Genomic DNA, 27889 nt, shown 5'->3' with positions numbered 1-27889 from the left:
GTAGATAAAAGTAAAACAAGAGTGGGTTATATCGTATCACTATTTTTCTATATAAAAGCATAAGACTATTGCTATGCTATTTACTTCAATTCCAAAACAGTTAAGTTAAAAAATCATACTATAAACAATTTTACACAGAAATATATATATACCATTACACAATCATGATGCCAATTATATAATATATTATTAGCAGTGTAGTATAAATATTTAAAATAATGGAATTAATTTAAATAATCTAGAATAAATTCACAATAATGCCAAGCTCTTTAAAACAACATTTTTGTTATAAAATATATATATATATATATATATCTAAGAAATCGGATTAATAACTAAGTGTTGCAAATTATCATACATATCACAATATATATTAGCAAGCAATCAATAGACGGAATATGTTAATAAGACCTATACAAGTAACAAGTATTAATCAATTGTAATATTTCATTTAGCAAAAATAAACATTTTAAAAATATTCTATAATAGTTTTAATAAGTCTGCGGACGGTAAAATAGCGTATTAAACATGAAAATAAGGCAATAAAAATTATTACTATATCTACTGACTAGAGAAACAAACTTCAATAAAAACGGTATTTATAACATATAACTAAAACATGGAAAGTCTATAACTAAAATTATTCTACTTGAGGCCACAACAGATTACTTTAAATAACTCTTAAACATCTTTTTTTCTTAATCAAAAATTCCACGTAAAAAGTCGATATGCGAATATTAAAGATTTTTATCTCCTAATTTCTTTGAGTAGTAACATTTTATACACGCTTATTATAACAATATTTAATTCACTTGTCTAAAACGCGATTATCGATTAAGATTGATATTCTTTTTTTAAAATCACTCTGTCGTACTAAAAATTAGACAGACTATAATAAAAAAACAATATTTATGATTTCAATCTCAAGCTAGGCCAATAAGAGTGTTATAAATCATAATAATTAAATTCCATACAAACTAAGTTTTTAAATGGCAACATATTAATATAATAATCTTATTAAAACATAATTTCTAAAGAATTGTGATGTTTTTTTTTTCATAATTAATAATTCAACTAATTTTAACAATTAAAATTTAGCATACGTTCTTATACAGTCCACTTTATTATGAGAAAAAGTGAGACACATTAATGAGTAACACACATCTTAATACATTTTTTTAAATATATAACAAAAAAATATAAAAAATGTGCACATTGTAATTATAACACACAAGTAACACATATTGCTATTAAAATTGTAAAATATGCTAATAATTATATGAAAGACTAATACTTTCAATAGTTTTATGGATAAATACTTTATCAATCTTAAAATCTTTCTCCTCAATGGGAGAGAAGATTTTGCCTAGCGGTTAGAATAATTTTTGAATGTGTCAAATTGTTAATTTTTTTTTTTTTTTTGTTGCAACCTTCGATATAGTATATTGCTATACATCAGTCAATACTATTCAGTATTTCTACCAACAATACATTCGGTAAAAAACCGAACGACGGCGTCGTCTTTTGAAATATTTAATGATTTCCGAAGATATGATTGAAATCGAATTGTACCCTCGTTTTATAACATCAAATGACTGAATATGTCACAAATAGATAACGAAATTCCGTCGTATTTTTAAAATGACTTCAACCCCATGTGTCTAAAATTTCATTGCACATATTTAAATAAAATTTTGGAGACAATATCTCACTATACTGGGTGCAATCATTTGAATACATTATAGCTGCCGCCATTGTGTTCGCGTTGGTCTCCATATATTTGCGAAGAACCGCTTCCAATTCTTCAACATCTAAATCATTGCTCAAATAAAAATCTTTCGCGAATCGGAAGGAGGTTTCCCACAATTTGCTGTCGACGGGGAAAATACTAATGCATTTGTCTATTATTTGAGCTGCTTGCGCAGATAGGTTGATATCAGCAATGTTTGTGATCGATTTTGATATTATTTGTTTCGTTGTATATTTCAACTCATCGCAGCAACATGGTATAGCTTGAAAGGTACTGGGTTCGATTATCGGGTAGGGTTCTTCGTTCAAAATCGTCATAGATATATCCTTAATACGTTTCGACATAATATTCGTGATCGCGATTTTCGACTCGTCCTTCGTTCGAAGCTGATTAACGTCTTCTGAATTATCTTGGTGTGTTACGTAGAATTGGTCACTTTGATTACCTCGATTTAAGTTATCAAGCGAATATTTAAGACAGTCCGAATACGTTTTCCTGTGATACGCTAATTTAGCGGCCATATTTAGATTTCCCGTTAAATTCTCTTCATTGATCCACGGTTTGAGAAGCATAATGACGTCATCTGCCCACGATTTCTTCTTGAAATCAGCGAGAGAGTTCAATGGATTCAATCTTGGTTCAATTGGCTTCCTGTCAATACCGTCTATATCGAACGGGAACATTATATGTATGAAATCTACTTCTTGAAATAGGAACTTGTTGTTGGTCCTGCTCGCTGGTATCTTTATCACCCGCTTCGTCGTCTTCATCATAATAACTCGATTATTCGGTTTCTCTTTTTCATTGACAGCCTGAAAAAACAATAAGTGATTTATAAAAGCTTATATGTTAAAAAAATGAGTGTTCATTTAAATGTAATAAATTGATAAAACTCCCAAAATAATTGAAAGGGATGCTTCATCTATATCCATGCTCATTAATTTTTGTAACGGCAAACTATAATACTCGTATAGAAATAGTGTAATTACAGACCCAAGAGTATAACATCTTATTTCATGCAGATGTACATTGACACTAAGGAATAGTTAATATTTCTTACAGTAGCAATATCTAAAGGTGGTGGTAACATACATAAGATGCCCATTTGTCTGCCTTCCAATAAAAATGTAAAACAAAAGGAACGAATAAAATTAAAAACAAAAATTAAATAATTACTTGTAAGTGCATGTTTCCAGTCGCATAAATTCGTCCGTCATCATCTATAAATATGGTGAAATCCCCGCCACAGGCTACAAGGGCCTTCATATTTATAATCTCCTTGGTAGGTGAATTGTTTGACTTCGCTTCGTTTTGGGTCTCTGAACGGATTTTTACCTCCGTCGGTATCTGTACTTGTTTACGATCTCCACTTCCTATGAAATAATTCATTATTTTTTATATATTTTACGTTTCATTATTGTAATATTATTATATTGATTCATTTATTAAATAAAGTTTATATGTAATTTAAAATTTATTTTTATTAACTTTTTTTAAATTTAGTTTTTAAACTGTATCATAAAATTTAATGCTTAGAAATATACTCTTTATTTTAATCATTTATTTCATACAATATATAACATTTGTTAGTTAGAGTGAGACCTTTACCTAGTTGCCCATCAAAATTCAGTCCCCACGAGTATATCGTTGCAAAGTTGTTGACAATACATGAATGATGCCAACCAGCCGATAACTATAACGAAAACAATAATATTCTATATTTTGGATACTTGGAGTTTTGGATTGAGTCATTTACACACAAAATATAATTAAAAAACTGTTTTTATTAAAATAAAAAACCAAAAATTTAATGAAACGAGAAATTGAAATAAGCTATGATTTATGTTACGTGCAACCGTTTAATGCTTTCATTTTATACTTCTTTGTTGGCTGAGTCGCACAATTGACAAGAGTACTCCATATATAAAGGAGCGTGGAAATTCTTTGAGAACCTCCTTTGAATAGCAGCCTTAATTAACTAGTCGCTAAGCAGAAGCTCCGATTCGAATCGAAGCAATCAAATTCTTCTGGAAGACGAGAAGATTTGCTTTGTCAGACACTGAGAAAGCCAGCGAATTGTCAGGTTTCAAAATTAAACGGCAAAAGTTAGATTTAACCATTTTTGCTAAGGACCAAAACCTTATTTTAGTTGCACATCTTCTACGAAGCAAATTGAAGGGTGAATAGCTGAAGAAGTTCTGCGTGGCTCTACAATTAAGGACAACACAAATGGCGCGGGACGAATCACCTGCACAATTTTTCCCTGCACGTTCCTCGTGTCGACGAGTTGCGGCGTCAGGTGCGGGTCGGGCGCCAGCGCGAGCGGGGCGGGCGCGGGGGGCGCGGGCGGGCTGCCCGAGCGCCGCGCGTGCGTCGCGCGCACCTGCTGCGGGCTCGCTCCCCAGCACCAGAGTTGTCCTTTCGAAGTTAACGCTAGCTGGAAATTAATACACATGGTTTGGTTTATGTTCATAAGAGTTAGTAATTCTTAACTTTTTGAGTACAAGCCCCGTATCATGCAAAATGGTTCGTTAGTTCGAATGCTGTCGCGACGCACTCACGTTGTGGAAGTACCCGACGGCGATGGTGGTGACGGCGTCGGCGAGCGGCACGCGCAGCGGCACGGCGCTCTTGTCGCGCGCGCCGCCGCCCAGCTGGCCGAACACGCCGGCGCCGCACGCCCACACCTCGCCGTTCTTCATCAGCACCACCGTGTGGCACGCGCCGCACCCCACGTTCAGCACCTGGCGATGTAGTGTAGTACAGAACGGTTTAGTACCTATCTCTTACTATTCAATCGTTCACATTCAATCGATGGGGACCGACAGTCACCTTTCTGCCTTGAAACTTGGTCACTAGTTGAGGCGTGTACTGGTCGTCTATGCTTCCTAGGCAAAGCTGTCCGTGGACGCCCCACCTGCAAATTAAATGTGATCACGGTGTCATTCAATTAATTGGTGAACCAACAATAAGTATTTTTCAATTTCATCTAAACAAGTGTTTAAAAAAAGACATCTTATGGTACAAATGGTTAAATCCCTCCGCCTTTACTAAAAAAGTGTTATAACAGACGTTTCTCGTTGCATGAGTTTTCTGAGTTGAATCTATTTAGTTATATTCAAAGTTTGTCAATTTTTATGTCTACTTTGCACCAACTGTACAAACTAGTTGTGCATTATAGACACATGCAGGTTCTTTGTAATCACTGTCAACTGAAACAGAAAGTCCAAGTCGTTCACCCCCAGGTGTAGAGGCGGCCGCCGACGTCGACGGCGGCGGAGTGGTAGTGTCCGGCAGCGAGCGCCACGAGCGGCGCGGTCCAGGCGTAGTGCACGTGCAGCGCCGCGCCGCCCGCACTGGCGCCGTCGCCCGCCGCGCCCGCCCACGCCGCGCCCACGCCCAGCTGCCCGAACGAGTTGTCTCCCGCCGCGTACACCTGCCGCACCGCACGCATCACATATATGTACATCACTCGAGCGGGCCAATTAGCCTTGCGAGTGGAATAGGGGCATCCGGCGACCATTACCGCGCTCGTGTTAGCATCGTTCATTTCATTAATTTGAAGAAAGAAATGTATGCAATTGTTTAAATTAAACATGTTTTTTTCACATCTCAAAATCTAAAATTACGAATTTTAATTAAAGAGGAGGATTTTGTATGGAAATTAAGAAGGTTAAACAAATAGAAACCGAAAGGTGTCGTTTTAAATTCCAGTAAACACTCAGTTTCTTACACTCTCTTACTCTCTCTATAGCCAATAGAAAAAAATACAATGAGAACCATAAGTAAACCAAACCAGATCGGTTCATCACTTCTATGCGAAAATTACTCTTACTCACCCCATTCTCCGTCAACAGAAGCGTATGGTGTCTCCCGCATGCTACGTCAATAACCATACCGGTTAGCTCTGTATTGACGGATGTATTCGCAACCATTATCTTAGCGTTGCCCTCATCGGTCACCGCCCAGTGTCCCAGGCCACAGGACACCGATCTTCTTGGAGCAAACTGATTCTTCCATGTCTCGGGCTTTTGTGTGACATCCGTGTGGATTTCAAGACAAGGCTGCCGAGATTCTATTGCACAAGCGACATGCATAAATGTTGCTATAAGTTGTAGCATTCTTGTCGCCTAGAATAAAGACATACCTTTCTGTTATATATTTTTTAACATTCTCTTAGTTTAATCTCAATTCTATCTATCTCGATATTATTGATAAGGCCGCCTAGCGAGCAATTATAATTTATCTTTATTTGTTTCTGTAATTTTTTTTACTTTTGAATAAAGTTTTTATCTATGTTACATAGAGTAGTCTAAAAACGAAGGTTGCGTAATTGTCGGTCTCCCTATTAAAATAATTATTTTTATATTAATTTCCTATTTTAAAACAATTTATTATTACGTAATTTTAATAAGTTTATTTCTACTTATTATTAGCAGACCATTATGCAATCTGTTGTATTTTTAATGTTTCTTATTAATTTCGTTACAATTCATAATTTTTTTTAGAAAAGGTACACGGACGAGCATATTAATTATTATTAATAGCATAATCTGATGGTTAGTGATCACCAACGCCAGTAGACATTGGCATTGAAAGATATGTTAACCATCGTTTACATAGCCAAAGCGCCACCAACCTTGTGAACTAAGATGTTATGTCCCTTGTGCCTGTAATTACACTGATTCACACACCCTTCAATCGAAACACAACAATACCAAGTACTGCTGTTTTGCGGTAGAATATCTGATGAGTGGGTGGTACCTACCCAGACGAGCTTGCACAAAGCCCTACCACCAGTAGGTAAATTGTAGTCTAAAAATCGTATTCTTCTATATCAAGGATATATCGTGCGCTATATAATTATTATTTTACAAACATTTTATTTCTATTACATACAAAAATCATGAAACGATAGAAAAGAAAAACTTACGTAAATTGATGTTATCCCTTGTTTCAAGTCACGCATCACGGGACGCAATTGATCTTGTAATGGATTCAACCACAAACATAAACGCTGTAACAATAGTTATTAATTATAGTAACAGCTTGTGAATGTCCCACAGCTGGGCTAAATCCTCCTCTACTTTTTAGAGGAGAAGGTTTGAGCTTATTTCACCACGCTGCTCTAATTGCAATAACACAATACATAATTTCCACAATAACATAATTCATTACAAAATATTATATTTCAATATTTATTTCATTTAAGAAAAAGAAAGTAAATATACTTTCTTGTTGTTACTTCTCGGTAATAACTACATGGTAATAAAATGTGCTTACTTATCTAATGCAATGATTTTATTAATGTCGTACTTATAAAGGCGTACTTATATTTTATTTAATTTAATTTGTATTTAGTAACAGCCTCTGCTGTCTAAATGTCCCACTCCCACAATGTCCCACTGCTGGGCTAAAGGCCTCCTCTCCTTTTTGAGGAGAAGGTTGGAACTTATTCCACCACACTGTTTAAGTGCGGTTGGTGGAATACACATGCGGCAGAATTTCAGTGACATTAGACATATGCAGGTTTCCTCACGATGTTTTCATTCACCGTCAAGCACGAGATGAATTATAAACACAAATTAGCACATGCAAATTCAGTGGTGCTCGCCCTGGTTTGAACCCAAGATCTTCGTTTAAGATATCAATGTCTTATCAAGGAGCGAATTATTGGATATCGTAAACAATATACGTACTTTCAGTATGATTGTATCGAGTTTATTGCATTTCTCAGCGATAAAGTCGAAAAGCCACTGTCCGTTTTCCTCCAAAAGTATCGGCACAAGACACTTATTTTGCAATAGGCATACAATAGCACCTCGGCAAATATCACTTCTTGTTTTAATAGCGTTGAGTAGCAAATGAGGATATCCTCTGTGAATACTGAAAACTGGAACCAATTCCCACAATCCTATAGCAGCAGCCACTGAAGTTAACTCTTGGAGTTCCATTGTACTAAGATTTGTGAACTTAACATCCCTGAAAATAATAATAAATTAATATAGAGTCGATTAGATTAGATTAATTTTACTGGTGGTAGAGCTTTGTGCAAGCTCGTCTGGGTATGTACCACCCACTTATCAGATATTCTACCGCAAAACAGTACTTGGTATTGTTGTGTTCCGGTTTGAAGGGTGAGTGAGCCAGAGTAATTACAGGCACAAGGGACATAATATCTTAGTTCCCAAGGTTGGTGGCGCATTGGTGATGTAAGCGATAGTTAACATTTCTTACAATGCCAATGTCTATGAGCATTGGTGAACACTTACCATCAGGTGGCCCATATGCTCGTCCGCCTTCATATTATATAAAAAAACTAAAGGAATATTACATATAAGGGAAGAATGAACAAAAAACGAACGAGGAACGAATGAAATAAAAATAACAATTAATAGAAATACTTACATGTCAAAACTTTCTTCGCTATTTGTTCCAATTTTTAGGAGCAATGCAAGCAGTTTAGAAGTAATGGCGGCATTGCCAAGGCTCCCGACGTTACCAACTTGCTTGTACATCGAAAGTTCATGAAGTCTTCCAAACACACCCAAACGAGCTACCCAACCATCCGGTTGACTCTGTAATGAAAAAACTTTTACATTCTGTTGACAAAGTATCTCATCATCTCATCAACATATCAAATATATCAAAGTATTTCAACATCGTCTCTCTCACGGTTAAAACCGTAAGAGAGACGAGATGTCCGCCGAGAGTGTCGTATGTCCTATGTGATAGAGCAGTGAGCAAGCCCTTCTGGGTTGGTACCACCCATTCACCAGTTTTTTTTTTTTATATTTGCCGGGAGGGCAAATGACTACTCCACCTGATGGTAAGTGGTAGTAGAGTCCAAACGCGACGACGGCCAGTACAGACGGGAAAAACGTTCTGCACTAGCCGCCTACGCCTTGCCGGCCCGCAAGATGCCTCTTCACGCCTCGTTTGAAGGAACCCGGGTTGTAAGAGGAGGGGAACACGTGAGCTGGTAAGGAATTCCATTTTTTGGAAGTGCGACAAAGAAAGGAGTTGCTAAATTTCTTTGTTCGCGATGGAATTAATGTCACAGTTAGGCGGTGACATCGAGAACCAGCTCGCGTGGACTTGAGAAGGAAGGGGGTAGCAGGAATTAAAGAGAATAATTCCTCAGAGCACTCGCCGTGATACAGTCGATAGAAAGCGCTTAGTGCTGCTATCTCACGACGCAATTGTAAAGGTTCAAGGGTGTTTGTGACCTTTACGTCGCCAATAATGCGTACGGCACGTCGCTGCAACCGGTCCAAGGCCTCAAGTAGGTACTTAGCGGAGCCATCCCAAAGGTGCGAGCAATATTCCACGCAAGACCGTACGTGTGTTTTGTACAGCAGGCACAGTTGTTGTGGCGTGAAAAAGCGCCGCACCTTGTTCAGAACTCCGAGTTTCCGTGAAGCTGTTTTTATAACAGCCTCGATGTAATCCCTTGGACTAAGGTCGCAGCGAACGTCAATCCCCAGCATGGCGATTTTGCTTTGCATCACCAGCGGAATACCACAGAGGGAGGGAAGAGGGGAAAATGTTGACTTTTTCGCTGTGAGAGCGCATACCTGTTTTTTCTTGGCATTAAACTCAACAAGATTATCAGAGCCCCATTTGGCGATGAGCTCTAAGGCCTCTGCCTCGAATCTCGCGGGCAGCGGGGCGGCGGCGGCGGCGGCGCGGGAGCGGCAGGATCTTACGCGTATAATCAAATGGACCGGCCCTCGAATACAGCGGTGCAGGAGCGGCGCGGGGGCGGGCAACGAGCGGTGCACTCCAGTCAAGCGGTGACCGCCCGCGTTGCGCGTCTGCATTGTAGGTATAGTGTTGTACATTTTTTTTGTGACGTATCAAAATGTCTTCGGACGTGCAAGAGCTAATTATTTCGGCAATCTTTGAGAGGACACCCATATGGAACAGCAAAGATGTGAACCATAAAAATAGAAGAATAATTAACCAATTATTAGTCGTAGAATTTGTCGGGATTTTGTCTCTGTTCTTCATAATTTCGATAAAACTCGCCATTTATTTTCCTTGCCCTATAGTAGGGATCCACTTCTTCTTTTGCCCACAATAAATCGAGCGTTAGGTATAAATTTGAATCAAAAAGATGTCGCCGTTTTTCAGACATTTCGTTCGCGAATAAAAACAAATATCTCGACAACACAACCATGAACACAACACTACACCGCTATAGTGCCGCGCGATCTGCCCGCTGGTTTGGAGAACAGGTATGCGTTGCCCGCCCCGCTGCCGCGCCGCCGCCGCCGCCGCCCCGCTGCCCGCAAAATTCGAGGCAGAGGCCTAACGTCCTATCGAGTTCAATGACAAGATCCTTCCGCCTCTCCTCAATTTCCGCTCGCCCAGCCACTGCGCTTCCGTGGTATCCACCATGCACTGTACTATCGTCTGTATAGCAATGTATGTTCCCAAGAGAGAGCATATCATTGATATGCAAAAGAAAGAGTGTGGGAGATAGCACAGATCCCTGGGGGACCCCAGCATTCACTACATAGAATTGTGAAGCGCAACCATCAACTAAAACACGAAGGCTACGCTTGTGTAGGAAGCTGGCAATCCAGGTGCATAGCTGAGCAGGCAGACCATATGCCGGCAGCTTGGAAAGAAGACTTCTGTGCCAGACCCTGTCGAAAGCCTTGGAGATATCGAGGCTGACAGCCAACGATTCTCCATGCTTGTCGATAGTTTCACCCCAGAGGTACAGGTACATAATTAAACAGTGATCTTCTAGGTAATGGATCAGTTGGTTGTTTAAAATCCGTTCCATCACCTTACAAAGTACTGAGGTGATAGCTATTGGCCGATAATTTGCCGGGTCAGACCGATCTCCTTTTTTGGGAACCGCTTGCACATTAGCTCTACTCCAAGCCTCCGGCACACATCCCGAAGAGAGAGAAAGTTGGAACAGGCGCGTTAACACAGGAGACAGCTCCGCTGCGCACTTCTTCAGCACTATGGCTGGTATTCCAACGGGACCGCTAGCTTTCCGTACATCAAGTGATTGCAGCTCCGCACGCACATCACGTTGCCTGATTTTGATGTCAGGCATCGTATGCCTGAGCACATTATTGCGATATGCCGCCTGCTTAGATGATACAGCATCGGCACATTCACGAGTGAACCAACGGTTACGCGTACTCCTACTGACGAGATCTGAGCTAGGAATGTAGTATTCCATTCCCAACATGATCTCGTCAGCAACGTTCAACGCCAAACACGACGTTTGCATACCGCTAGTGGCGGCAACTTGGCCTGTGGCACTCTGGTAGATATAAGGCTGTGATCCGAAGAGCCAAGAGGAGCCTGAACCACAACCTGATATTCCACCGGGTGAGAAGTCAGCAGAAGGTCCAGTAGAGAAGGTGCTTGCCCATCAATGTCTGGGATCCTGGTGGTCTGATCAACCAGTTGGGTCAAGTCATGTGTGAGAGCAAAAGCATGAGCAGTCCTTCCAGCATGGTCAGTTTTGAGGGATTTCAACCATGATTCGTGGTGAGCATTAAAATCCCCCAAAAACATCAATTCCGCGTTAGGAAATTGCTCTTGCGCAGCATCTGCCACCCGACTAAGATGGTCAAATAATCGGCTTGTCTCCAAGTCACCATTGTGGGATCTGTAGAGGCACTCGTAGACTCGACTCTGGACGAACCAGGTCCACACGTACCACCAACATGGAGAAGGAGGGGTCCTCCAAGCAGCGCAGTCGGTGACAGCAAACATCCGTCCTGACGAACAAGCATACTCCGGCTTTCGCTTTGAAGGATTCTTCAAGCGTGTAGCCGAGATAATTAAGGTAGCTAGTATCGGCAGGACGGAGTATTTGTGTCTCCGTGAGAAACAATATTGCTGGCCATGCTGTCTCGAGATGGTGGTGGACAGCGTTGAGGTTAGTGTGGAGTCCACGGATGTTAGAGAACTCGACCTCAAACAGCGAGGGTATGGTGGGGGTGTGCACCGCTGTACGACCGTTATTTCTGTTTTGTTGCGCTACCATTTGGGAAAAAATATGGAAAAGAGACGTGAAGCGAGCGAGGTATTGCCACGATAGGGATGGGCAAAGTGTGGAGGCGTGTTTCCCCAAGTGGTTGCCAAAAGGAAAATACACTGACCCGCCGAACGGAAGGGCCCCGAACCCCCCCGGAAGTGGCCGCCGGGACCCCACCTTCCGGTCACCAACCGGCACGACGGTCCACCCCGAGATTATGCGTGGCCTGGTTGGGCAGCCTCACGAGCTGGTTAGGCACGCTCGGGCCCCTGTACTATGCCACGGGCGGTCAGCGGAACAGCCGTTTCTTCGGGTCTCCCTGTCCGGCAGGTCAATACAGTTTCCCCCAACATTGGTTCAACAGCCGTCTCCATTGGACCAACACCCATCGCGGCAATACTCGCTCGGGCTCTGGCTGTACGCTGGCTGACCTCGAAACGCGGCTGCAAGCCACTTCACGAGTTTTTCACCATGCGTACGGTGGTAACAAGCCAGGCGGATGTTTAACATCCTACCACCAGATGAGCAGATGGTCGCTCAGATATCCCTTAGTCGCCTCTTACGACACCCATGGGAACGAGAGGGGCAGTGAAATGTATTCTTTCTCCGTCACTACACGGATGATATAGATATTCTACCAGTGTAACTACAGGCACAAGGGACATAGCATCTTGGTTCCCAATGTTGGTGGCGCATTGGCGATTTCAGTAATGGTTTCTTACATCGCCATTGTCTACGGGCAGTTTATTTTATAAATAATTTTGTGTTAAGGGAGACTAAAAACATCGTGAGTTGTATGTGTCACTTGCAATTAATAAAAACAAATACTTGTTTATGCAGCACCATCAAGAGACAGCATGCGAGAGCAAGCTCCTTTATTCTAGACATGCATACTAAGTAACAGCCTGTGAATGTAGCACGGCTCGGCTAAAGCATCTTTTTTTTGGGAAGGTTTCCTCACGATGTTTTCCTTCACCGCTAAGCACGAGATGAATTATAAACACAAATTAAGCACATGAAAATTCAGTTAAAATTCACGCGTTCTAACCACTGGGCCATCTCGGCGTATGCATACTAAAATAGGTCCTATTTCGGATAACGTTAAGTCGGTAAAGTTCTATTCTGGTTCTGTTAAAAGTGCGTATATACTTTGAACTCGTCGAAGTTCACTCTTATTTTATATTTATTGTTTTGGCCTTATACTTCTACATAAATTAATGTTGTCGATGGTAAGTAATAGCTGTATAAATAACGTGTTCTTTGATGTAGCGAGTTCGACTTCGGAAACGTTAGAAGACCAATTCCCCCATAACGAGTAGTGACCTTGGACAGCGAGTAGAGGTAGTGCGCGGGCGCCACGCGGCCCCGCGACAGCAGCATGTCGGCGGCGGCGCGCAGCAGCACGGGCACGGGCGCGCCCAGCGCCGCCGCCGACAGCTCCGCGCCCGCGCCGCCGCGCATGATCAGCCCCACCAGCCACTCGCACGGCTCGCTCCTGCAGCAGGCAGACTTACAACTTTATTTAGCGCTAACTATGATCATTTCAGCATATTTATTGATCAAGTTCAATAATGAAGTGAGAATGATTCTGATTACAATTAACATATTCTTATATATTGAAGAGCCTCACACGGTGTTTAATACGTAGGCACCACAGGAGGTCACGATGAGACACGGCTCCAATGTAAAACGTGGCAGCTGCAAGTCGCACATGAAGGTTGGTTCCTTCCACCCAGAAGAGATCGAAGGTGGCTCCTTTGCGGACATCAAGTACGCTCGTTGAACATTGCCGATCAATTCAGCAGTCCAAAGCTCTGAGAAATCTCTTTTTAATCCAAGAAGTGCTTCACCCTGCACAAAATTCAATACTTAATTTTTACTATATATCACAAGCAACCTATCACACACCATACATGCACATTTAAAATTGCAATAGGACACATGTGTTATTTTATTTTAATACAGGGATAAAAACTCAAAGAAATATCGCGATAAGTATCCATCAATGCAAATGCAAATATATTTTACCGTGTATGTTATTTTCTCCTTTTAACTTTTTTCAGAATGAAACAAATCAATCAAAATGTTTATTAAAAATCAAAGAGTTGCATTTCAAGCTTTTACTACCATAGGTTTGGTACCTTTTAGATAGAAGGAAAGAACTAAATTTTATTAGAATACAAGGGGTTTCAGACAAAAAAATCCCAGACCATAATGACAATGTAACTTTATGACATTTATTTATTTAAAAATCTTAAAATGAACAAATTGTCAAACAAAATAAATATAATACAGTGAAACTGATTTACCTGACTCTGAGAGAACTGAGCACTGTGTATTTCCAATTGATTTTTTCTTAAAAGATATACTAATCTTTGAGAGCATAGGCCCTGAATGTATAAACCATCATTTTTAATATGAGGTTTAAGAGTTTTCGATGGTGCATCGTCAGCAGGGCTTTCAAGCTGAAGAATTTAATAGAATATCTTTGAGTGATACAATTTATTTCAAATAATATCTGCTATTGAAAATAATACTTTTTTGCTTTTTAAGATAAACTTACTGTAATAATCCCTTCGTTTATTTCAAATGCTGTTAAAAAATGTCTTCCATTTACATATTGTGCACTCAAAGCCCAACTGTTAGAATTTTTACGGTTTTTTGGCAAGTACTCTATTGGAGTCAAAACATACTCCACAGTTTGTGTTTTGTTTTCATCTGAAATAGGTACATTTTGCTTAGGTACATATTTTATAAATAGTAATTTCAATGGAATTTAAATGTAAACAATCCATTTAATTAATAAAAGGACTTGCCTTTAGAACCACTTTGTGTAAAAAATGTTATTTTGTCTTTAGATAATTGCTTAATGTACGACATGAAACCATCTTTCTTCTCCTTATCATTTTGAATTTGCATTTGTTGGAGCCAATTATAGCCGAAAGATCTGTGCTCCAACACTAATTTCCATTGCTGAGTAGGACCTTTTGAAATCTAACAAGAAACAAATCTCTTTACACTATGTAAGTTAAGTTTCTATTTTAATTCTTAAATTATTAACAATAAACAATATTTGTATCACCAATGTCAATAGCTTATTGGTTGCTGAGAATTAAATTCTAAGTTCTTGGCCTACTGAAATCCTTACTACTTAACAGGGTGAGAAAATTAGAATTTCAGAAATTCATCAAAACATGCATTACTAATTTGCTTTTTTTAAATTAATCCACAATAAAGAGTTTCGATTAAAAAAATATATACTTTAAAACAGAGAAACCACTTACTAATAGTGCAAGAAGATCTAGGGAATCATCGAAACAAATTTGCAAATCAACTATTTCACCTTGAACCTTAGTTTCTCCAACAACTCGTTGTGATTCCAAAGAGTAGAAAATGACTGATCCTGACTAAAAAAAATGTGCTATGAATATGAACTCCATTTTCAAAATAGCTTTATTTTTTTTGTTATAAAGTAAACTTACCTTTGAAGCAATAATAATAATATTCTCAGATTCTTTTGTAAGCCACCACACTACAGATATAGGTTCTGGAATTTCAGGAAGTGGTAAGACTGTAACACTTGACAATGACCATTTGCAGTCAAAGGTATTTTGAGGTATAAACCGAGGTAAAAAAGGAACAAGTAGTACTTTTTCCTCACTGACAATCAATACCCATGTACCACTTGGCTCAAAACACATACAATACACGGGATTGTCAACGAAATCCCAATCGTACACATGATCAAATCTTTCAAACTGTGAATTTATGTATAAAAATAATAACTCTTTGTCGCTAGATAATGCTAAAAATTTCTTTAAGCCAACTTCGGAGAAACTGTGATTTGCGATATCAAACTGTGCCAAAACGTCTAATTTAAAAAGACCAGAAAAATCCAGATTTTCACTTTGTTGAGACATTGTTATTGAGTATCTTTATAATTTAATAAAGATGTTTATTTAATTTAGATATAATGTTATTTTTACAGGTTAATTTCATACGCATTTCGCTTTAATTTTTGAGTTACAGAAAAACACTGCGCATCTGCATTATGCATTATGCACTTTTTATTTAGAGTGTAGGTATAAGTAAATGTGTATAATTTCTGTGTCACTGTCGGTGTAATTGTCAGTGTCAAAAATTTAGATTACACCAATTGCCTTTTTTGCGAGATTATGCGCACGGTCAGCTTATTTGTAAGAGGCAACACTACACACATAAGTCCTTCAGATTTTGATTTTGTTATTACACGATTTGTTAATTTACGGGTACTACCCGGCATCGCCCGGCATACCCTAGAAAATAAATGATCACAAAATCATTTTTTCGCGTTGTTGAAATTGAACAAGGAACTTCTGAATTTCCTTTCTTAAAGTACTATTCATAAAAAATTACATCTTGCCAAGAAAGACAACTACGACGAGTACTAGACTACTACTACGAGTACTCTACTAGTAAGAGACTACTGACGAGTAGCAACTGGCGAGATGAATTACGTACGAGCACGCATGTGTAAAACTCGATTGTTATTAGATTCGTGTTTCGCGTCGCTTCGTGACGTTTGCGTTGGGATTTTATTAGACACCCAAAGGGCGAGTGGCGAAACGAACTGTTGCGAATGTGTAAACAATCACTCATATTCATGAATATTTCGCTGAGCACTTGCTCGAGTGGCGTGGCGGATCACGAGCACGTATTTGCAAATAGGTTAATAGATCTATATTACTATAGAGAGATATTCACTATCAATAAGTATGTGTAATGCTACTATTTTAAAAAATAATGTTTAATATGATCAAACAATGTATAAATTGTCGGTTAATATTCAAATGATGCTACATTTGAATATTAACCGACATAATGTGACCATAGCAGTTATGTATTTTGTGATTGTGACATAAATTTTATTACCAGCAACATTTGTATATTGTCAATTATTACAGAATTGTCAGAATTGATAAGCTTGTCATAAGTCATAACAAATTTTATTATAGAAGCAAAAAGGAAACGTGATCATGGTGATAGGTTAACTTTCAGGGAATATGAACAAAAGTAGGCGCAACTTTCAAAAGTAGCAATATGTAAAAATATCTTAAAAATTACTAAGCACTGGCGCCTTTATTGTGTAATATGTTAGTTTTTTGGTAATATTTAATGTTTTACGTTGAACTTTGCAATATACTTTTTTATATATAGGCAGTAATTTATGATGTTCATTATATAAGACCTAAACAATTTAAAAAAACCTAAAGAAATCATTGTAATACTAAACGTTGTATACTAATACAATGTTTTCTTACTACTATTATAGAGTTAACACAAAAAAAAAACTAAAAAGATCAAATAAAAAAAATTCAAATCATTTTGTTTTAACATTATTCCATAATTTTCAGATTCCTCTGAAATCGTTAACATTGTGGTGTTAAAGATGAGGTCAACTTTTAATCGTGGTGTCTATTACTTATTTAAAAAAAATTTGCTTATTACAAACAGTGTTTCATCTGGTGGTTTTATGCTTATTGGTGATTTAATTTTGCAAGAAATTGAATTTCAGTCAAAAATTTTACCAAAAAGATATGACTGGTCCCGAGCAGGTAAACTATAGTTCCATACAATTGCATTCTAATTTTTTGATTAATAAAACAGTACTCGCATATTTGTTTTCAGGCAGAATGCTCCTTGTAGGAACATTAATGGGCCCCATGCATCATTATTATTATATTTATTTAGATAAATTTCTACCTAAAGCAAATTTAAAAACAGTTGCTCAAAAGATTATGACTGATCAATTGATTGCATCTCCATTAACAATTTTATGTTTTTTCTATGGAATGGGCTACCTGGAAAAGAAAACTTTCGAACAAAGCACCTTAGAAATTAAAGAAAAATTCAGATATGTTTACGGGGTAAGCAGTATTTTATTTTAGTAATACAATCATTGGAATTTTTCTAAAAAAATGTTTTTGTTGCAGGGAGATTGTCTATTCTGGCCGCCAGTGCAATTTATTAATTTTTATTTCTTGCCTACACACTACAGGGTATTTTATATCAATGTTGCAACAATGATATATAATGTATTTTTGTCATTTATGAAACATTTTGACCATTATAAGTAATTTATTGCAAGTGATAGTTAATATTTTTGTAAATAATAAAGAGTAAAATAATATTTATTATAATTCAATAAGCGGTTTTTTTTCCACCTACAAGTATCTTGTATTTTTTGAAATGAGGTATTAAGAAGCCAAAGCCTTAAAATAATTAGAACAGAGAGCCGAGAGAGAATTAAGCCTTAAAAGAATTAATAATTATTCCTTTCTTTAATTCCTAAATTTACTATGGGCATTCTAATGCAAATAAATTATAACAGACAAGAGTATTCTTAATTTCATTCAATTTATATAAAAGAAAATTCATATTGTTACATTATAATATGTATATATATATATATATATAAATTAAATATATTTTACTTATATATACCAGATCAGTTTGCAAATGTTTATATATTTAATGACTTAAGATATTAGGTCCTTGCATTAGCATTTTGTCGTACTGACCACTTTGATCTGAAATATCTCTTTGGTTAAGAATTCCAAATTCAAATTTATAAATTCATTTAGCTGGTACATTTGAGTTTTGAAAACAGTCATTCATTTGTCTTTTCCTCATTATTTTTTTCTTTGGCGTCGCTTATTACCGCACAATGGAAAACATGAAATATCGGTATATTTACGAGTACGAGTTTTACCGTGGCACCAGTGCTGCAGAAACAGCTAGAAGGATTAATGATGTGTACGGCGCTGGTGTCGCAAAAGAAAGCACGGTACGTTTTTTGTTTCAACGTTTTTTTCGTTCTGGAAATTTCGACCTTCAGAACCAACCCCGTGGACGGCCGGAGACCAAAGTGGAAAATGAAGAATTAAAGGCTATTGTGGAAGCGGATCCATCACAAAGCACTTTAGAGATAGCTGCAGGCTTCGGGGTAAGTGATAAACCTGTATTAATCCACTTGAAGCTAATTGGGAAAGTAAAAAAACTTGAACGATGGGTACCTCATGAATTGAGTGAATCGAACTTGCAAACACGCGTCGACTGCCGTGTTACTTTCCTCAACCGACACAATAATGAAGGGATTTTAAATCGAATCATTACTTGTGATGAAAAGAGGATACTGTGCGATAATCGGAAGCGCTCATCGCAATGGCTGAACCCTGGAGACAGACAAATCCTGCCCTAAACGAAAATTGACTCAGAAAAAGTTACTTGTGAGTGTTTGGTGGACTAGCGCCGGTGTCGTTCACTACAGCTTTCTAAAATCTGGCCAAACGATTACGGCAGATATCTATTGTCAGCAACTGCAAACCATGAAGGAAGAACTAGCTGCTGAACAACCGAAATTTGTCAATCGCTCTAGGCCACTGCTGCTTCACGACAACGCAAGACCACACACTGCACAACAAACAACCACTAAGTTAGATGAGCTACAATTGGAATGTCTGCGACATCCACCGTACTCCCCGGACCTCGCTCCAACAGATTACCATTTTTTCCGGAATTTGGACAACTTCTTACAAGGAAAAAAATTCAACTCCGATGCGGCAGTCCAAATCGCCTTCAAAGAGTGTATTAATTCTCGCCCCCGTGGTTTTTTAGTAAAAGGACCAATGAACTACCTACTAAACTATTTTGATTAATTAAATATATTTTACAAAAAAAAGACTTTATATTCCTCCCGTACAAAACGCCAATTTCATATGTAAGGACCTAATATTACATACAACTTCAAAGTTTGTTTCAGTACATTGATACTTTAAGCCGGAACAAAACAATATTAAGTAGCGGTGCTTAGAGGCTTACACAAAGCCCTACCAACAAATATGTTCATGGACAATGCAGGTTAAAATAAATATATACATTTATATGTACTGCCCGAGCCTTTTTTTCTTACGGTATTCTTTTCTTACTGATACTACTACTGATTTCATTATTTGATAAAATTCCGGCGAGAAACGCGAACAAATATCTTTAAATGTTATTATTATATTTTTGCATGATATTCATAGAATCTTATTCTTATTTATTGTGTTCATATATGTACCACAATTGTAGTGACTTTTGCGAATGAAATAAACTGCTTTTATACTTCATTTACCAACCATATCAGCTTGTCGCTTGTTATCGTCGCATCTATAGCTTCTTTTCACAACCGAGTCGTGAAGAGTAAGTACGATTTATGAATTATTGTTTTTACTTATATACTTGATTAAAATATGTAGTAGGGTTTTTGTTTTATTCAGTAGCCTTAGTTTTCAATAATATCTAGTATTAATTATACACATATCTTTTCGCATTCTGCTAGGTTCAGTATTCGTTAGCCATATCTTATGATAAATTTGGTAAGTATATATAATCAAAAAATGTTTCAAATATATTTTTAGTATATTAATATTATATACTTAATCGTTTTATATGGGTTATGTCTTACCGAATAAAATAAAACTCATAAATTGGTATTTTTTTATATATTTATATAAGGTGTAATTCATAGCAAAATTTTTTTTTTTAACATTATAATTATGAACAAATGTTATTATATTTCAGCCCCAACACATTCTCCAATCATCTCTTCTTGTCTGTAATTTGACTATAATGCGATATAAAGCCAAAGCTGGACCCAGGGGTAAACCTAAGCCTCTCACAATATCTGCTCTGCATGCCATACTTAAGGCCTGGCCATCAAATTCCTGCAAAGAGTTTTTTTTTTAAATAATTGTATTGTTAAATAGCATATCTGTCTACTAAGTTACGTTTATTGTTAATAAAACTTACCTGATCTCGTAATATTGGAGCAGCTTCAGGAAAGTGTTCTAGAAAATAGTCATACACATTGTCTACATTCCAATTACTTATGTCTGGTATGCTTATATCTATTGGTACATTTTCAGACAATTTTGTCTGCACTCTATCTAATTCGTGTGGTTTTAAAAATGGATCTAATGTAGCCGTTTTTGTGCTGTAATCTATATTATTTGGATGAACGGCAGGTGATCCTACAACAGTAGGACGAGATTCTAAACAGTTATTGCATTCCCATTGGTCCCAAGCTTTTAGCCTTTCAGGTATTCGTGGAGAATGACAAAGAGTGTGATAAGCATCTGAACAAATACTGCATACAGTTAATATACCCTGAAATAAAAAATCAAATAAATATTTTTTTTAAGTTAATTTGTAAGTATTTAAAACTCTATATTCAAAAATTAAAACTTTTCAATTTTTTAAATATATTTGAAATTTTGTCAACTTACTGCATCATTAGTTTCACAGCAAACTACACAAGTCTTGCAATGAGGACACTGCCATGTATTATCTGGTCTTGGTTTTAAAATACCAGAGCCAGATTGAAGACAGCTTAAATGTGCTTTGTTATTGCAGTCACGACATTCAACTAGTCTGTCATTAGACCCACGAGGTTTTTGTACTAAACAAACTGAACATACACCTCCAGATGTTTCATGGAGAATTGGTTCATCGTGCTCCATTTCATCTCCACTTCCATCTAATGACTGCTGGCTTTCCGATAGCGGAGTGTCTTCTTTATCTTTTCCCGCAATCATTAACCTCTTCTTAATAGTACTTTTATTTAGAGATCCTATAGGTCGACCTCGTTTACGCTTACTAGGAACATTATTGTCAGAAGGATCAAATACTTTTTTAGCCATTTTACGTCTCTCTCCAACCCTTACTCCTGCATTTTGACTGTTACTGTGCATGCTATTACTGGATGTGCCTCCTCCACGCTTTTTAGGTCTTCCCCTCGTGCGCTGTGGAGATGACCTACATGAAGAATTAGCTGAAGACGTCATCTGTAAAGAAATACTTAATAAATAAAAATTACAAAATAATTTAATTGTAAAATGTAGATTTAAATATGACAGAATGTAGAATTAGATGTAAGCTTAAGACAGACTAATATTTACTATTAAATATTAGTACATAAATATTATTAAGTTAATATTTACATAAAAAAAAATTGAATAGGAAAACTAAATTGTATAAAACTTATGCAGCTGAAAATAAATTATATATTTACCTTAGTGTTTGAATCATTATAATCAAATTTAAAACTATCTGAGCTGTCTCCATCATGATCTGCTGGTCCTAGCGCTAAAGTTCCGTTTGGTAACTTCACCAGACTTCCAGATGAGAGTTCCTTGTTAATAATAGTCTCCAATTGTTTCTTGGAGTACTTAGACTCTTGTGAAGCTGCTACCCGTACTAAGTCATCAAAGGCAATTCCATTTTCTAAATAACTTTGATCTTGATAAATCAAGGTTGCAATAGCTGATGTTATTATACGTCTCTCACTTGTAGCAACAGTCGCACTCATTTCTAAAATTTATAAAAGTATTAATTTACAGAAATTTTACAGATTAATAAACAAAATAATTATAAGCGATATACATACTGTTATTTTGGGTTGACTTTTTCCGCCACTTAGCTGCGTTTCTGTAGCTTACATTATCTTTATAATCAACTTTATATATACTTTTTTCTTTTAAACAACGTTTTAAGTCCGCCTTGGTGTCTTTCGGTGTAACTTTATAACACTTTAACATAAACTTACAAATTCTGTTTATATCTGGTCTTGATTTTCTTGAACGCAAGTGATCGATCGCTGCTAGAATTTGATTTTTATACTTTATCTCTGACATTTCTAAAAATAAAATAATATCCCATTATTTAATACACTAGATAGTTGTGCACAACAAAATAAAATATATACAAAGACTAGAAATGAAGTTATACCTGAGCAAATGCATTCCGATAAATTTAAATCTATTCGGATATGGCTTAATAAACGGGGACAAAAAATATAAAAACTGAAAAATAAAAAAACTTAAAAACATAAGTTGTTATTAAGTATAAAAATTACAAAAGTAGTAGACAAGTTATATGCTACAGAATCAGAACTTTAGAAGTGCCTTATGAGTTATGCCTATCTAATTCTGGGATTATTTGACTGATGTTGCCATTACTAAAAAGCAAAGTGAATGATTTGATCATTTAAGGATGAAAGTAAATAGCTCATTAAAATAGCAGTTGAATAGTTATATCTTAAGCAAACACCTGTTTTTTTAAAAGACTTCAAAAAATGCCTTCTATATTCAACTGTATATTTTTTTATGTAAGTTTACTGTTTTTTCTGTTGTTACAAACGAGGTGTCCCTTTGTCACTAAGTCTGAATCTGATGAGAGAATCCCATAGGAAATCTACTAGTTTTATACGCTATATAGTGTATTTCTTGAACTCTCTCAAATCAAATGAAATCTAATAATGATTTAGTTGATTGAGTCTGAAAGTCATTACTTAATGCTACTGAGCTAACAATGGACACCGCAGTTTTCTTTTACTCTTAGGAGTAAGCAATTATACGTCGATAGAAACTACTTACCAGTTCTTGAATAGACGTGGATGTATAACACATTCGTCTTCATCTTTCCATTTCTCGTCATGTTGTAACAGGACGAGCAGACCCCCACCTAATAATAGTAACGGCTTGTAATTGTCGAAAAAAAGAACTTGAAGTAATTAGTATAATTTGAATGTTGCAGTTAGCCATGTATAGGTTGATCTTTATTGAATGACAAAATATCAAGGTATTTTATAAAATTTTATTTAGGTATTAAATTATTTTGTTTCGGGCTTGGCACCGACTACAAATCGATTTAGTACAACTTCGAATCAGTACTACCTACTGATAATAAGATTTTGTTAAAATTATAGCATAAATATATAAAATAGACAGATTGTTTAAAAAGTAATTATAATACAGTGCCTTAAACAAAATAAGAAAAAATAAATACAACGTATCATGTAGGTACTTATCTGAAGTAACAATATTAATTATGTTATATTTATTTGGCTGCTCAGTTGGTTACGTGGTGGTCTTTAGTTCAAGCCCATGGTCGTGCCAAAAATATATATATTATATAATGTTGCTGTTGCTCGCGACTTCGCTGGTGCTTAACTATAAGAAAGGATAAATGATTGTTTGGAAGTCTATGATTTTTTTAGTAAGAAGCATGAAATGTCAAATGAAAAAGCCATTTCCAAGATTAGCCTGGATAAACAGACAGACAAACAAAAGAAATAAAAATGATTGTTTTGGTTTTTAAAAGAGGCAGTAATTTTGAAATCACAGACACTTCAATTTTATTTATATGAATAGATTATTTTCTCAGAATTAAAGTGTTTACTGTTTACACTTCCGTGCTGCTGTGCCCCCAGAAGAATTCGTTAGTCCTGAGCTTAAACTCATTCGTGTCAGATTTAGTGTCCCATCAGATTATGTGAGTGAGCCAATAGTAAGTGGAATTGGATTGCGTACTTGTACACTAAAATATGTTCTAACCAGTTAGCTAGTCTCTCTTGGCCATCGTGTCCATCTATCTGGCAATCTTTTGAATAGTCATTTTATTAAATTAAATTATAGGTAAAGCTACCACTAGAGTGGAATGTAAACTCCAGTGTGTGAAGACTTTTGCAAAATGCAATGAGATTAAAATGATTACGGTTATAATGTGTAATCGTCAATCACTCTGTCCATTTCAAACTAAACAGTTACTCTTTTTCTATATTGTGATTTTTTTCTTATTTTACTGTGGTGATGTCCCCTTATAAATTTTTGGTAGTTATAATCGTCTCGTATTGAGTAAGTGAGTCAAATCAAAGTGATTAAGTCGTCACTAAAATGTAGCAATCATAAAAACAACTATAAATAATTACAACTATAAATAATTAAAATAAATAAGTAGTAGTAAAATGACTATTCCACAAATCATTTAAAATTTAAAAAATATTTTGATATAATATATATTTTTATTTGCTAAGGTAATATAGTAAGAATTTACAAACATGTGCACTGAAACTATAGTACCACAAGCAATACAAAACTGATGTTTTGATTTCTATGATTTGTCAAAACAAAACTTTTTTTAGGTTAGGAAAAAGCATAACTACGGTATATTTAATCCTCTGTCTTCGAAAATCTTTCTAAACGAATTTAAATATAAAGAAAATAGTTTAAAACTTAGTGTTCAGCTTAATAAAATATATTGATATGGTGGTTATTTTATATCATACTATATAATGTCTAAGCTTTTTTGTGTTGCTTTACGTTTAAAGTGTAAAACGTCTATCCTCCAAGCCTTGTTTTATTCATCACAACCACAGCAGGAATGTACAAAAAGCTTAGGTAAAGTCGTTAATGTAGCAATTATTGGCGCACCGAATGCCGGGAAAAGCACTTTAATTAATAAAATCATAGAGAGGAAAGTGAGTTGACAGAATTTTTTTTTAATTTATTTTAACATAACTAAAAATTAATAATAAAATATTAGATATAGATAGTATCTAATAAATAGCTATTTTCAGATATGTGCTGCTTCCAACAAAGTACACACTACTACTAAATTAATAAGAGCTCTTTGTTATGAAAATGATACCCAAATTGTATTTTTGGACACTCCTGGTATTGTTACAGAAAAGGAGCAAAAAAGGTAAATAAATTTTTTAATATATAAAATATTAGTATTTGTTAACTTCAGATGTTATTTTTTTTTACTCTACAAAAGAACAGTTAAAATAAATATAAAAGTACTATGTATTTTTTATGGGTAGTATATATTGTTTAAGGCAGATTGGTGAAGAGGCTAAACATTGGCTCTGTAAGATATTAACCATCCCTTACACCACCAATTTTCTCCTTTCACCATTCTTAAGAACTCAGGTGTTATGTCCTTTATGCCCGCAGTTATAACTCACTCACTGTGATTTCAAACCAGAAAACATCAATAATAAGTACTTAGATTAAGGATAAGCTTATTAATTTTTGAATAATTTTATACTAATAAAAGTCATATAATGTTTTAAAGCATTGAGAATTAATTTTTTTTTCTATTTTCAGATATAAATTACCTGAATCTATGCTTGCTGCATGTCAAAAGAGCTTAAGATGTGCAGATGTAATAGGCGTTGTACATGATGTTTCCAATAAATGGACAAAAGACAAATTACATAATGATGTTATTAATATGCTAGAAATGGTCAAGGAAATACCTAGTTTTTTGATCATAAACAAGGTACTGCTAACAAAAATTGATGATATCCTCCTAACTGTTATCTCCAGTGTATGTGCAAATATAGAACATCAAATCTCATAATTCGACGGGATGACAATCTGACACAACCAAAGACAGCTCAGGTGTAAGATAAAATAGAAATGTCTTCTACTGCAATTTTTTTGACATGAAGTTGCATAAGGCGCTTAGATATAATATATATTTTTTAAGAGTTTAGAAGACAATACTCGGCAAATTGTATTTTAAACATTTTCACATTATTTTAGGTGGATATGTTAAAGTCTAAGAAACAATTATTGACTGTAATTAATAACCTTACAAATGGTATTATTGCCGGTAGTAAAATACCTAATGCAAATAAAACTAGGAAGACCCAAGAAAAGATGCAAGGTTACAGTCACTTCTCCGATGTGTTCTTGGTATCTGCGCTTAATGGAGATGGTGTATATGATATAAAGGTATAATATTTTTTTTTATAGATACTACACATTTATAATTATTGCCACACCTATGAGAATAACCTTTCAATCTGCTTGTTTCGAGGAACAAATTGCAGGTAGTGCTCTCGGTTACTTAGACTAGAGATGTGAATATGCAAGTGTGATTACAAGTACTGTACTAATAGTGGGTTATCGATAATGTATCCGATAGAATATAATAATACATTATTAGATTTTTAGTTATTGGTATCTAAGTTACCAATTCAGCTTACACATATTGTAATCCTACGTAGAAGAATAATTATAAATAAATAATACTACAGTACTTTTATAATTTAATTATATCATTTAACTTTTTCCCTCTCTACTACTTTATGTATATTTACTTGATTTATGTGCGAGATAACCTATTAAGTGGGTTCATTGCCATTCTAAATCTTTTTTTTTTCTTATAGAATAGGTAGGCGAACGACCATTTGTCCCACCTGATGGTAAGTGGTCACCAACGCCCGTAGATATTGGCATTGTTAGAAATGTTAACCATCGCCTACATCGCCAATGCGACACCAACTCAAACCTTGAGAACTAAGATGTTATGTCTCTTGGGCCTGTAATTACACTGGCTCACACACCGTTCAAACCGGAACACATTAATACCAAGTACTGCTATTTTGCGGTAGAATATCTGATGAATGGGAAACCTGCTTAAACGAGCTTTCACAAAGCCCTACCACCGGAAAATCTATCTATGATTTCGTTTCTTTTATAATTTATGAACCATATAAACAGTTTTATCATAAAATTCGTATTTAATAAAAAATATATTAATTTTTCCAGCAATATCTAATTAATAATGCTAAACTTCGTTACTTGCATTATGATCCATCAGAATGGACTGACCAAACTCCGGAAATACTAATAGAAGAAGCTGTGAGAGCGAAATTTATGGATTTTCTTAACCAAGAAATTCCTTATACCTTAACAACGAAGTTAGAATATTTTGACGACGTTGCAGAAGAAGACAAAATTACGTGTTCCGTGTCAGTCGAATGTCCCACAGAGAGATTAGTCAGGTTAATTAGTGGGGCTGGTGGAGGCCGGCTTCAACAAATAAAATCCCACGTTAGAAATGATTTAGTAGACATGTTTAAAAAGCCCGTTGTCATAGATATCCAATTAAGAGTAAAAAATAAACCGACATCCGAACAAACTATTTAAACTTGTTAATGTAATCTTTTTTGTTATATTTATAATTAGTAAAGAATATACCAGAAATAATTTTTTTATTTAATTATCCTGGATTACATCACGTCAATCGTAATTTACAACAGATATTTAATATAAAATTGTGAACTTATAATCAAACCAGATTTATTAGATTTTTTTTTTAATATTGGAATAGAAAAAATGTATTAGCTGTCTATCGTATAATCTATACGATATCGATATTATTATCAATGTGTAGCCGAGGCCCACAGGATACATATATTTTTTATATCCAGTGAATGACGAAAATCGGCGTAAATCGTGTTTGGTTTA

The 27889-nt window shown here is 35.9% G+C and overlaps 4 protein-coding genes across 6 annotated transcripts; 2 read left to right on the top strand and 2 right to left on the bottom strand.

Moving 5' to 3' along the window:
* Positions 1-168: 168 nt before the first annotated feature.
* LOC126768808 (uncharacterized) lies at positions 169-15866 on the bottom strand. The gene is made up of 18 exons (XM_050487149.1): positions 15248-15866; positions 15050-15172; positions 14582-14759; positions 14329-14483; positions 14075-14230; positions 13396-13616; positions 13089-13260; positions 8159-8328; positions 7450-7732; positions 6684-6767; positions 5590-5880; positions 4990-5186; positions 4583-4667; positions 4312-4494; positions 3999-4187; positions 3359-3443; positions 2927-3123; positions 169-2562 (listed from the first exon to the last, which is right to left on the bottom strand). Exons 1-18 carry the CDS (start codon positions 15683-15685, stop codon positions 1648-1650), a joined length of 4122 nt encoding a protein of 1373 aa, XP_050343106.1. The 5' UTR covers positions 15686-15866; the 3' UTR covers positions 169-1647.
* An 864-nt stretch (positions 15867-16730) lies between these two features.
* Positions 16731-17968, top strand: LOC126768843 (mpv17-like protein 2). Of its 3 annotated transcripts, none has more exons than XM_050487194.1 (4): positions 16731-16897; positions 17159-17359; positions 17433-17671; positions 17738-17967. In XM_050487194.1, the coding sequence occupies exons 2-4, from the start codon at positions 17194-17196 to the stop codon at positions 17879-17881; spliced, it is 549 nt and encodes a 182-aa protein (XP_050343151.1). In that variant the 5' UTR covers positions 16731-16897; positions 17159-17193; the 3' UTR covers positions 17882-17967. The 3 variants fall into 3 exon arrangements, with proteins under 3 accessions (XP_050343151.1, XP_050343153.1, XP_050343152.1); XM_050487196.1 differs by having other exon boundaries at positions 16737-16909; positions 17194-17359; positions 17738-17968; XM_050487195.1 differs by having other exon boundaries at positions 16738-16909; positions 17738-17968.
* Positions 17969-20275: 2307 nt separating this feature from the next.
* On the bottom strand, positions 20276-22752 carry LOC126768815 (uncharacterized). The gene is made up of 6 exons (XM_050487159.1): positions 22575-22752; positions 22234-22482; positions 21859-22157; positions 21074-21631; positions 20598-20954; positions 20276-20512 (listed from the first exon to the last, which is right to left on the bottom strand). Exons 2-6 carry the CDS (start codon positions 22478-22480, stop codon positions 20366-20368), a joined length of 1608 nt encoding a protein of 535 aa, XP_050343116.1. The 5' UTR covers positions 22481-22482; positions 22575-22752; the 3' UTR covers positions 20276-20365.
* Positions 22753-24715: 1963 nt separating this feature from the next.
* LOC126768826 (GTPase Era, mitochondrial) lies at positions 24716-27674 on the top strand. The gene is made up of 5 exons (XM_050487174.1): positions 24716-25104; positions 25204-25328; positions 25736-25910; positions 26177-26368; positions 27188-27674. Exons 1-5 carry the CDS (start codon positions 24919-24921, stop codon positions 27566-27568), a joined length of 1059 nt encoding a protein of 352 aa, XP_050343131.1. The 5' UTR covers positions 24716-24918; the 3' UTR covers positions 27569-27674.
* The last annotated feature ends 215 nt before the right edge of the window (positions 27675-27889 follow it).

This window comes from Nymphalis io, chromosome 5 (assembly GCF_905147045.1).
Source record: "Nymphalis io chromosome 5, ilAglIoxx1.1, whole genome shotgun sequence".
NCBI lineage: Eukaryota > Metazoa > Arthropoda > Insecta > Lepidoptera > Nymphalidae > Nymphalis > Nymphalis io.
The sequence above is the reverse complement of the archived record's forward strand: the minus strand, read 5'-3'. Positions and strand labels throughout refer to the sequence as shown.

Coding starts and splice junctions, on each gene's coding strand:
- LOC126768808 (XM_050487149.1), bottom strand. CDS start 15,685: ATGTCTCAACAAAGTGAAAATCTGGATTTTTCTGGTCTTTTTAAATTA. Junction 14,760..15,049: donor TAGATCTTCTTGCACTATTA/GTAAGTGGTTTC, acceptor GTTTCTTGTTAG/ATTTCAAAAGGTCCTACTCA. Junction 3,124..3,358: donor GAATTTTGATGGGCAACTAG/GTAAAGGTCTCA, acceptor ATTATTTCATAG/GAAGTGGAGATCGTAAACAA.
- LOC126768843 (XM_050487196.1), top strand. CDS start 17,194: ATGAGGTCAACTTTTAATCGTGGTGTCTATTACTTATTTAAAAAAAAT. Junction 17,360..17,432: donor ATATGACTGGTCCCGAGCAG/GTAAACTATAGT, acceptor ATTTGTTTTCAG/GCAGAATGCTCCTTGTAGGA. Junction 17,672..17,737: donor AATTCAGATATGTTTACGGG/GTAAGCAGTATT, acceptor TTTTTGTTGCAG/GGAGATTGTCTATTCTGGCC.
- LOC126768815 (XM_050487159.1), bottom strand. CDS start 22,480: ATGTCAGAGATAAAGTATAAAAATCAAATTCTAGCAGCGATCGATCAC. Junction 21,632..21,858: donor ATAATGATTCAAACACTAAG/GTAAATATATAA, acceptor ATTTCTTTACAG/ATGACGTCTTCAGCTAATTC. Junction 20,513..20,597: donor CTCCAATATTACGAGATCAG/GTAAGTTTTATT, acceptor AACTCTTTGCAG/GAATTTGATGGCCAGGCCTT.
- LOC126768826 (XM_050487174.1), top strand. CDS start 24,919: ATGTCTAAGCTTTTTTGTGTTGCTTTACGTTTAAAGTGTAAAACGTCT. Junction 25,911..26,176: donor GTTTTTTGATCATAAACAAG/GTACTGCTAACA, acceptor ACATTATTTTAG/GTGGATATGTTAAAGTCTAA. Junction 26,369..27,187: donor ATGGTGTATATGATATAAAG/GTATAATATTTT, acceptor TAATTTTTCCAG/CAATATCTAATTAATAATGC.